General features: G+C 41.1%; 1 protein-coding gene across 1 annotated transcript; it reads right to left on the reverse strand.

Annotated features, from left to right (window-relative positions):
- Positions 1-5,420: 5,420 nt before the first annotated feature.
- alpk2 (alpha-kinase 2) lies at positions 5,421-12,179 on the reverse strand. The gene is made up of 10 exons (XM_076758737.1): positions 11,154-12,179; positions 8,369-9,899; positions 8,070-8,217; positions 7,452-7,579; positions 7,297-7,341; positions 6,912-7,210; positions 6,487-6,575; positions 6,137-6,354; positions 5,994-6,042; positions 5,421-5,911 (listed from the first exon to the last, which is right to left on the reverse strand). The coding sequence occupies exons 1-10, from the start codon at positions 12,177-12,179 to the stop codon at positions 5,704-5,706; spliced, it is 3,741 nt and encodes a 1,246-aa protein (XP_076614852.1). The 3' UTR covers positions 5,421-5,703.
- Positions 12,180-12,202: the final 23 nt, after the last annotated feature.

Genomic DNA, 12,202 nt, shown 5'->3' on the forward strand with positions numbered 1-12,202 from the left:
TTTGTAATTTAATACTTTTTAAAAGTGCACTTAAATACAATTTATAATACATTTGAAGTACACTTTTTAGAAGTACTTCAATATACAACTTTAAGTACTGCAGAATTATATTCATTTTTGATACATTTAAGTCAGACTTAATCTGTAGAATTTATCTATTTAGAAGTACACTTTTTTTAAAGTATGTCAAACATACTGTAAATTAAGCACTAAAATTAAAGGTGTACTTGTTTCTAATGTGCTAAACTGTAATACTTTTTGACCTGACTACATAAGTGAAAATAGATGGTTACTGTCCAACAGTCCCATATAAACATTAAGTATTAGAACAACATCTGAAATCACAGACACTTTACTGAATCTTTAAACTATTAATTTCTCTTGAATATTAACCCAAATTATCCATGAAGCCTAATTCCCTGTTGTGGTTTACATTGGTGAAAAATAAGTACATTTAATCAGTGTTGTATGTAAGTACAACTTTGAGTGCAATTATACTTAAGGATAGCCATTGGTGTATACTTTTACAGCACATTTCAGAGAAATTGTACTTTTTTCACCATTTATTTGACCACTACAATCACTAGATGCTAAAATGTGAGTTAAAATCTACCACACGAACGTCCTGTAAATTAGGATGCATACTGACAAACCTACCCCACATTATGTATGTAGAATATAAATACTTCATGTGGAGTGACTACATGATTAAAATTCTGCTTTTAAAATGACCTGCAGGATACCTACAGGACAGGTGCTGTGGAGGAGGGAGATTGTTTTAATTCACCCACATTATAAATGGCTTCTTCATGGGCAGCCAAACTTGGCTCAGTTTCCTGACATCCAAATATTTCTTGATAAAATCATTTTCAGAGCGCCTGTCTTGAGAAATAAGTGAGACATGCCACTGCCCCTGTCTCTCTTTTTACTGAGTGCGCACGTGGTGTGGTGAAAGGACCTCAGTTCATTCACACAATCGCAATCTAGGAGTTATCAGCTCCAAGGACAAGCAAATAAAAGCCACACTGCCAGTCCGGGGACATTTTATCAAGCCCCGCTACCCTCGATCTGGTCACAAACAAACCGAGAGCCAACTCTTCCCCAGATCCACCTTCTAAAACATTCCACCCGGCTCAGAAAAAAGCCACAAAGTGCAAATCTAAACAGTTACTTAAGAACAAATCAAGAGAAAGCATAAACCTGTTTCTCTGGTTTGTGTAAAAGTTTACAGTCTGTCGGTCTCTCACAGGCCTCTGTTTCTGTGTTACGTCACAGCGCTGACCTTAATGAAACCCTGATGGGAAGTTAAAGCAATAACCTGGGCCAAAAGTGGCTGATTGTGGCTCCTCTGCTGAGTCTCATGTGGACAAACCTGTAAAATATTTTGTTCATAACATCCACATATTTGATCAAAAAGGAAACTTAACTGCATTTAGTTAATAAAATTGCAGAATTTTATGATTGCTTTGGCTCAGTTTTCGTAACAAATTTCAGCAAATAACTTCGTAAAGAGAGCCAAACTTACTTTTAAAACACAAAATGCTCCTAACACAATTGTGCCACTCTTACAAACTGCTTGTAATTTAGTACAGATATTTTAATTTTGTGTGCTACTGTATGTGAGATTTTGACACCACAATGGAAGTAGAGCGTTTTGTGTTGAGAGTTTTGCAAATTGAAATTGTTGTGAATATTACACTACTAATATTAACTACACTAAAGAAATTCTGATTAAATTAAGTGAGAACTTGTGCCTTTTCCAGTTTTTCACAGCAATTCTAAATATTCAGTGGTGGAAGACTTAAGTAAATGTATTCATACCACACCATGAAAATACTCTGTTTTCCATTTTTTTTTATCTATTAGTTTTAGCTACTAATTTCAACTGTTTATTCATTACTTTTAGCCAATTAGTTAAAATGTTTGTCCATTACTTTTAGCTTAGCTACATATTTAAAACATTTGTTCATCGCTTTTAGCTAACTGTTCAACTGTTTATCCATTAATTCAATTCAATTCAATTCAATTCAATATTCCTTTATTTGTCCCGCGAGGGGAACTTCCAGATTACAGCAGCATCAGTAGAGCAGAAACTATTACTGTTAGCTTAACTGTTTATCCATTACTTTCGCTATTTAATTGTTCATCCGTAACTTTTAGCTAACTAGTCAACTGTTTAACCATTACCTAATTGTTTAAATGTTTATCTCTTACTTTTAGCAAACTGTTTAACTGCTTATCCATTACTTTTAGCTAACTGTTTAATTGTTCATCCATTACTTTTAGCTAACTGTTTAACTGTTTATCTATTACTTTTAACTAACTATTTAACTATTTATCCATTACTTTTAGCTAACTGTTTAACTGTTCATCCATTACTTTTAACTGTTTAACTGTTTATCTATTACTTTCAGCTAACTATTTAACTGTTCATCCATTACTTTTGCTAACTATTTAACTGTTTATCCATTACGTTTGCTAACTATTTAACTGATTTTCCGTTACTTTTAGCTAACTATTTAACTGTTTATCCATTACGTTTGCTAACTGTTTCTGTTTATCCATTACGTTTGCTAACTATTTAACTGTTTTTCCGTTACTTTTAGCTAACTATTTAACTATTTATCCATTACGTTTGCTAACTGTTTAACTGTTTATCCATTACATCTTGCTATTTCAGTAATGTCTACCAATTATTTTTAGCTAACTATGCAACTGTTTATTCATTGCTTTTACAGAATAGTCTACTCCCAGTGCATGAACCATCACCAAAGTCTGTTATGTCCAGCTCGGTGACTTTCAGTGAAACCTTGGTATTAAGGCCCTGTTGCCTCACCAGGGCAGTTTTTTGGTCTCCCGCTCCTCCACCCCTCACCCTCTACCTCTGGTCAGGGTCGATCAATACTTCCCCTGTAGCTTATCACTAATGTGGAACTGGCTGTTTGTCCAAACCCTGCTCCGTCTACATAAAGACTTGGACGGAACAGCATCAAACCCCAAATGCACCACGTATCACCTGATGAACATGCAGCTCCGGACGCACTACTGGACTTTTAACTGTTTGGAAAGACTCAGACAAAGATCGCTGGTGCGGGAGGGAAGGAGCAGAGAAGAGAGAGCAGTTGGGAGAGTCAGGAGCAGGAGAGTGACCCCCTGGATGAATGAATGAATCTGAGAAGACGATCCACTTGAGGTGAGTTAACTGTCCTGCATTAGGTCTGAATCCTTTGGTAATGTTTTTATCAAACACATGTGAACTATGATAAATTCAGTTGGAAATGCCATTTTCAGCTCATAAATGTTATTGAATATAGTTAAAAGCAGCTCAATAAAGATGTGTTGAATCTGCTTTGACATACAGTCTGAATCAACTGTTTTTATCAACTACATTTGAGAAAACTTTATGCAAAAAAAAAAAAAAAAAAAAAAGGGTCATCACACAGGTGTTCTTATATGTTGTTGTTCTCTCATTCACACACATTGCACACAGCTGCAGTCATCCCCACCATCAGTAGACAGAGACAGGCTGGACTTTGGACACTTTGGATAAGCCTTCTGTATTTACTCACCATTATTTTCCCTATTTTCTATAGTTTCTGTCTTTTTTTCATTTGTGTTTGAACTCAGAATATTGATGGGTACAAAATCAAAGTGTCTCATGGATAATGATAAATCATAACTTAAGTGTGATTTCAGTCTTCCAGAAAACAGCACAGTCACCACGTGTCCTTCAGCGTTTGTGTCTCTCCACACTTTGGTTTCTCTTTATTGATTCCACACGTCACCAAACTGCTTTTTTCCTTATTCCACCAGGTCATCTGCCCTGCAGTTTGTATTAACAACCTCTCCGTCTGCACTATCCACAGTAAATTCTGTCCTCCAGAGCTGTGGAGTGTGACAATGGTGTTTGTGTCCTCTGTTTCAAACGCCATTATCACACTAAATAGCTACAGTGTGAAAAGGACCTCAATATATCCTCAATTTCCTGGTTTGCTGTTGTTTTTGTTTTGTTTAACGGCTTCTCTTTTTGTGCAGATTTGTAATAGTTTCCTCATTCATGCTGTAAAATCTGAAAATGTGTGTTGTTGTTTTTTTTTTTGCTGCTTGAGACACATTGCACTTTGCAGGAGGGGCAGAGATGTAAATAGATATGCACTGTGTTGATACATCGTTCATGATCTTGAGCCTCTGAGTGTGACCCACTTACTTTTGCATTTGAGGTGCTAATTTGCTGCTGGAGACCCTCTTCTGTAAGTTTAGATAAGAATAGACTTGCCATTTGTTTACATGCTGCTGCCAATTTCTCCAATATCTAAACAGGTCATCTACGTTGAACACTTGTAACTTGTAAATAACACGAATAAACATTTTGTTTTTGTCTGTTGCTTTAGAGTGAACTTTTGCACCATTCATTAGAATTAAATAAGCCACAAAATGTATAAACAAGCAAATATTTGCATGTTCATATTGACACAGTGCTCCCTCCCTCAAACTTATGTAGGTCAGAGGTCCCATTACAGGAAATGTGAGTTGATTTAATTTCCTGAAAATCAGAAATCAGAAAGCATATTCAACCAGCAACATCTCTTTAATTACAAAGATCTACACGTGGGCCAGCTGCACCCTGATAGCCATGTCACCAATTTAGGTCAAGGATTTAAAAGGCAACAGTATTATATAGAGACCATTTGAGCCTGCAATAGCATGCTATTGAGATCATACGGACTCAGTTTGCAAGTAGATTTGACAGTTGGTGTGGTGTTATCACTGGGTTTAGTTTTACGTGTCTTCTACTTGAGCTAGACCAGAACAGCATAAATCCTTGAAATGATGCCAGATATCCAAAATCAATCTAACAAGCACAACTGCCCCAGATAATAAAATGACAAATAAATAAAACTTCACATTTTCCAGTGAATTAATTCAAAGGCATCCTTAACGTGAGCTTCATATGTACAAAATGTTTGTGTCGTTTTCAGAATAGAAATGTGAGCACATCTTGAATTAGCAGCTCTACTAAATGAGCAAACATTATAATATGGCAACATTAAACTGAATATATGTCCTCTGTCACCTTGCAAAACAAACACACAAAAATGACCCACTCATACTGTATAACTGAGCCCAAAACATTACACATCCTCTACTGGGTGTATTTCATCATACAACCTACTTGAAATACATTTCTTCAAATCAATTAATTACCAAGTTCATTAATTTAATGAACTTACAGTTTGAAAATGTCACAGAAGTAGAAAAACAAGAAAGACTCTGCATTGATCTGTAAAGAAAAATCATTGCACCTCATCAATAAAGCAATCTCTAAGACATCACAGTTCAACACTGTAGACAAACATCATTTTCAAGTCTTTGTTAGATTTGTCACAGTTTTCCCAAAACTAAATAAAATTCCCTCACCTAGATTATTAGAAATACTCTCTCATACAGAAATCTTCATTAAAATAAAATATATCTCTCAAATGTTCAACATGAGATGAAACAAAAACTCGTTGGTTGTGTAGCGATCGCTCCCTTCAGAGTCAAGTATGTCTGTCTCCGCAATGATCTGGCCTGCTGCTGCCCAAAACTCTGGACGCCTTCATGATTCCTCTTAGTCAGGCTGAACTCTGCATGACACCACCCCAATGTGAGTGAAGCAAATCACCAAAAATCTCACCCCTGTAGTCCAAGATTCTCCTCCAATTATGACTTGCCCTTCACTGTTGGCCCAAATGTTTTCTTCTTGGGTGCAGCGGAGGGTTGGGGTTTCGGTTTCGGAGCAGATGCGGGCTTTTTAGCTTTGGGCTGCAGGGATTTGAGGCCCAGGATCTCACAGTACGTGTTGCACTGGTGCAAGGCTTTAAACTGGTCAATGAAGGACGTGGCACAGTTTCCTTTGAAGCCTTTGTATCTAGAAATAAATAAATAATGAACACATCAATTTGCGTGTATCAACAGTTTGCATCTATTATCGACTTCCTAAAAATACTCACCCCTTCTTACATGTGGCTATTCCCACATCAGTAAGCCTCATTCCCACTCCTGAAAACCACAAAAAAATCAGATTTAGTGATGATGCAGATAAAAACATTTTGTATGAATTTCAAAATCTGCAGTTTTTTCATGTTTTTCCAACCTTGCATGTCAGTAACCAGCAGGTTGCCCTCAGTCTTATGGTAGACCCAGTGCTGGAAAGCACAGCATTTCTGTCCTGCCTCTGAGTCGCGTCTCATCAGGTTGAGCTCTTTGCCGTCCTTCACTGAATACTTGACAAAATCACCAAGCAGCTCCTCCTCCAGCGTGGCGTACGGTATGTCATTGGATGGACGGTGAACCAGGTAGATGGGAATGATCCTAGTGGAAGCATGAAAGAAAGTGGTTTCAGCCGTGACTATTTTACATCATTCTTAAATGATATGAAGACAAATGTGCTGCAGAGAGTTAAGTTGGGCATTAAATTCGCAGTTTGTGCTATGAGCCACTCACTCTGGGATCTCTCCAAAGGATTCAACAGACTGGGCTGCAGTGGAGTACCTCTTGATGTACTCTCTTGCAGTGTTCTGGACCTGGCACTCCTACAGAGCAAAAAGTCAATTACATTACAGTTAATTTCTGAATTATATCTCTGCACAAGATGATAGTTAACCTATAGGAAACCTGCAGTGCTTTTGTGGGCTACAATAAAAGACATAAAGGCCTTGATCTAAGACTGTGTTTTCTGTGCTTTTGTAAAAGTTATTTTAACTCTGAGAACTGACTGATTGGTATATTCAAACAAATGCTTATGCTATCTATGCAAATTGACAGAAGGCATTCTTGTGGGCATTTTCCCCACCAAGTTATATTTTTGAGCATAAATGCAGTTTCAATTAGAATTTTTCATCAAAATTTAATGCCTGTGACGTTCTCACCTCTACAGCCAAAGTAAAGTTCTTCTGAATGAGCTCTTCGTTGTTCTTGGTCCCGTAGCTGATAGCATTGTGTACTTTGAGCACGCAGGAGTGTCCAGGTACTAAAAGGTTTATCTGACCCGCTTGCAGCTTGGTCCGAAAAGCCCGCCGGTGCATCCCCTCCCCAAAGTGGACCTTTTCAGTGATGATGCTGACAGGTTGGTTCTCACCAAAGTATTGGTCAGACAGGATATCCTCTTTGAACATCAGCCTGGAACAGTGGACATCCTCTTCTTCACTCCCCACCTCTACAGGGGCAGCTAGAAACAAGAAAGACAGATCAGGATCCAAAACAAGACAAGACTGGGATGTAAAGTAATAAACCTTATTCTCAATCACAACTCACATGAGATGGTCTTTGGAGACGGAGGGATGACAATCTCACTGAGCACTGTGAAATGATCAGAGAGTCAAAAAGGAGAAATGCTGCTTTTTGTAAACTGTGATGGAAACACATTTTTAACTGTACATTCAAGATTGTGGTTGAGTCATGTTTTATACCTTCATATGTGAGCAGGTAGTCCAGAGTGACTGATCCGTGTAAACTGGTGAGCTGACACTGGTACTTGCCCAAGTCTTTGTGAGAAGCGTTGGAGACGGTCAGTGACACTCTGCTCTCATCCCCTGCACTTCAGAGAAAGGTACAGTGTCACACAATGCACCACACAAAGCCACTAACCTCCACACAACAACCCTCTGCCACTAATCTGAACCGGTGACATTTAATTATACATATTATGGTAATCCGGGATCCTTTCTTTGTCAAAAATATGAATTGTGTTTCCTGATGTTTGACTGCTTTGGTTGCTGCTCTTCTTGAAGAACGCTCACATCAGCTGAAGTATTATGCAACTGAAGGTATCTATAGATAGATGTAGGTACAGGTTACACAAAAGCAGCATGACTACTGAGCAAAAGATGGAAGTAAAAGGTAAAACCTTCCCTCCAATGCAAGTATTGCATAACAGATTTTTCCTCATTCCTCGCCACTCTTTCTGATGTTCATCTTATGTGGTAAGTCACTATGTATAGGATACTGGTTGGCGCTTCGGGGTGTAAAGCTGAGTTATGTGAAAGTGTTGTGTAAAGGTGAAGGTAAAATATGATGCACAAAACTACCTCCTCTTGAGCTCAGTCAGGACAGTGCCGTCTCTTCTCCAGGTGACGGTGTGGTGGGTAAAGACAGCCGCAAACTGACACCACAGGCACAAACTCTGGGGGTCTCCACTCACTGCCACTGCCTGGATAGGCTTCACTACCTTGGGCTCTGCAGACATTATCACAAGCTTTTATTATGAGGTGAAGAATGTGAGTTTACATGCCATCATGCAGGAGAATGGCTGGAAAACAGCTCTTGTCCTGATAATGTGTCATAGAATAGTGCGTAGTAGACAAATGGTTTAATGTTTATTCCTTACCTTCCTTAGGTGGGACTTTCTGTTTGACCACCTCACTGTATGCCTTCTTACGAGTTGCCCCGGATTCTGCCTTGGGCTCCTCTCCCTTTGCCTGGACAGAAACACCTGGCTTTGGTAGTTTAGACTCCAAAACACTGACAATCTTCCCAAACTTGTCTTCTGACAGACGTCGTCTTTTAATAATATCATCGTTCAAAGGACTGGTGAAGTTTTTTGGCTGGTGGTCTTTATGATCCACATGATGCAGAGGTTGTTCTCCCTGGGAAGCTTTAGCCTCTGATTGCTGGGACTTTTTCTCAGCACCATGTGAGTGATCACTGTCTTTCTGAGCTTTTCCAGGTTTAGCACACAGCTTGGCCTCAAACATGTCAATCCTCCCCTTTGCAGACTTTGGTTTTGCTCCGTTCTCCACCTCCACCAGTGGCTCGCCTACGCTCTTCACTCCTGTTGCATTTTGAGGGTGTTTCTTTTTCTTCTTGCCATGTGGTTTGCTTGGAGCCTTCTCAGCTGCCACACCAGTAGCAATCACCAATTTAGCCTCCTTGTCCTCAAGCCCGGCTGGTGTGCTCTCACTGGTTTGATTTTCTCCAGTAAGTGGACGTGTCTCTTGCTGTTTGCAGACCTGCTGGGCTGAAACATGGTGAGATGAATTCTCCTGCTTCTTGGAAGCTTGTGCACCATAATGATGGCCGGCTGGCTTGTCCTTTTTGGAGCGTGTTTTGCTCTCTGAGGTGGACTTATGGGTTTTATGAGGCATCTTTTCAGCTGGTTTCTGATTCAACTTGGCCTGCTCAGATTTTATGATGGGTTTTGCAGGCCTGGCGACGAATGGGTCATTTATATCTAAAGTGATGCATGCAACGCGTTTCTCCTCTGAGATGATGAAATGATCTGCTGGGACATCAGCCAAGTTTGATAGTTCTCTACTGAGGTCATTAATCTCCTCAATAATAGTTTTTCTTGGAGTAAAGAAACACTCTGCAACATCCAAGTCCAGATTCCCCTCTGGTGAAGAAGTCCCAGAAGAGTCTCTTGTATTTTCCTTCTCATGAATCAACTCACCTTCCAAAGGTGGTTTGTCAGTATTTCCATAAGAGGTTGGCCAGAGAGCGCAAGGTTGTACGTGATCACGCTTGTGATCACCGACAGACCTTTTGACAAAAGTTTGATTTCCTTTCAAACTGCTGCTTGTCCGACCGAAGAGGGAGGAGCTGATGCCAAGAGGAGCGAAGGGCATAATAAACCTGGGACTTCCCCACTGTGGCTCCAACTGACACGCTCCGTCAAAGTCTGGTGAAGTGTCAGACGACACGTGTGTGTTAACATTTATATGCAGGCCAGGTTGTGTGTCCACACCTGGCACCCGTGAGGGTGTCAGACTATGTGTGGTGAGGAAATCTGCTGAAGATTCTGTTCCTTCACGATCAACTTCAGCGGGTTCAGACCTCCTTTTAGCTTCCTGCTCGGCCACCAAGCCCAGCTGGGAGACGCTGTGTTCATCTGTCACTTCACACAGTCCATCTGCAACGGGCTGGTAATGAAGATGTACAAATATTAATAAGAATATGAGGTAATTTTAAGCAATTGTATATTTCCGAGACTGACGTTTTTATTTTTTCATCATGTTGTATCCTCTTATAGTAGTCTTATAGATCCTCCTACAGCAAGACTGTCAGACTCCACTGTAATATGATACAGTATGTATATATAAATTTTAAAGTTAAAGGCAGATTGTGCTGTTGCATTTCAGATATTTCCATTTTTCTTATCAACACATACCTTTCTATAGAGCCACAATGCAGACGTTTATGAAACAACATGCTCCTAGAGCCGATCCCAGGGTCCATATGTCCTGTATGCAACTGAGACCTACACTGTCGCCGTTATAAACAGGAGCTCCAGCTATGCTGTGCTTACCTAAGCCAATCAAAAGCAGTCCCCAGGCCCAAGGACCTGTTGGCATCTCGATCCTGGGTTTTTAAAGGAGTTGCGGTGGGAATGGGTGTATTAAAGGGTGTGTACAAAAAGAGAGAGAGAGCACGGGGGGGTCATGTTTCACCCCTCAGCTGTGCTCTCCTCTCACCCCTCCACCCTGACACGCCGTGGATGCATGCTATTATCATTGAACTTTCAGCTATTATTAGATGCCATTTCTGTCCATCTGAAGTTTTCCTCTCTCTCTGGCACTCCTGTTTCCTTCAGCACACACACAGCTGTCAGTCTTTGAGATGGGAGCCAAAGGACTTATCCAATAATACAGAATCAAGCCTGGGTGAGAGACCTTGGGTGCTAAATGAATGGCTCCAATCCAAAGCAATTGTCATGGGTCTGATGTCTGGTGACATACAGGGATTTCACTCTCAGGACTACTATGTGCCTCCTGACACGCTATCAATAATATAGGTATGGCAACACTGACAAGGGCAGGAGTGGGAATGTCTTTTAACGTTCTGGCCGTGTTTCCAAAGCACATGACTGATTCATCTGTTGGCCAGGACTTCTGATGTGAAGGTGATCGCTGTTATTCTCTCTACCGTGAAGGGTGAATCTTTCCACTGCTTTCCCTCTCTCTCTCTCTGCCAAACACTACAGAAAAAGTGGTATGTGTTTGGGAGTGTGTGGGCAGGCATACTGTATGTGTTTGAGTCTTATTTGAGGGACCAACACACAGCAAAAACGTACACATAAAGCAGAGCACAAACTTTCCACCTGTCAAACACTTTGCAGGATAATAACTCTAAATTTTTCAATAATGATTCGAAATCCATAACATAAGTCATCTTACCTCTTCAATTATTAGCTCTCCCTCCAAATCTGTATCCTCGATTATATTCAGTATGATTGGATCTTCTTCATTGCTGATGAAAATGTCTGTCTTGAAGGACTCAACATATCCACCAAAATGAGAAAGGTCCAGATTTGCAGAAGAGGTAGATCCGGGGATCCCATCTGCTCCGTATCCTCCAGAAGAGGCCACTGCAGTACCGGATGATCCCACGGATGAGTGCTGGTGTGTGGGGCACAGGGATGGCTCATCCTGTTCTTCTTGTGTGGTGAGGGTTGTCTCACACAGGGATTCAACGCTCTGGGAACCCTCTCTGTCTTGGAGCTCTGGTCCTGCAGCTTCGAGGCACAAAGGAAAACAGCTCTGCCCAGAGAGGACAGAGCTCTCCGGGATGTTTTGTGCCTTCAGAGGCTGATCCTGCACTCCCATGGCTGGCTGCGATAGTGTCTGCACTGCTGGTTCTTGACCCTCACCTTCTTTAGATGTCCCTGTATCTATATCAGCGTTTACCTCTGCTAGTGCCTGTGTCAAAGCATCTATCTCAGCCCCTGTCGCAGCAAAGGCAGCCGTTAAGTCCTCTGGTGGAGCTGTGATGATGCCAGTCCAGTCTGAGAGTGCGCTTGCCCAGCTGTCCACTGACGACCACCTCTCAACTGGTGGCCCCCAATCTATAGTGTCATTACTGGACCGGCCAATCCCTTCACTACCATCAGGGTTGTAACCTGACACTTGTGTCTCTCCTGCAGGAATAGACAAGACACCGGTGGCTGTGAACCCTCCTTGAGTCACAGAATCTTTCTTGTCCCAAACACCCGTATCTTCTGTATCTTCACCTGTGAGGTACTGGCATGCGTCCAGCCACAGATCGATGGGGCTGTGACTGTCCTGTGGTTTGGTGGTTAAATCAGTGACCTCTGGATTCCCTTGTCTCACATCATTTACTGACATCAAGCCTGCCTCGCAGGCATCCACAGCAGGTGGTCGTAACCTCATGTGTTGGCTCACGTCTGACTCACAGTCCACCATAGCTTGGCATTGTGTCACCACAT

Source organism: Chaetodon auriga, chromosome 19 (assembly GCF_051107435.1).
Source record: "Chaetodon auriga isolate fChaAug3 chromosome 19, fChaAug3.hap1, whole genome shotgun sequence".
Classification (NCBI taxonomy): Eukaryota; Metazoa; Chordata; class Actinopteri; order Chaetodontiformes; family Chaetodontidae; genus Chaetodon; species Chaetodon auriga.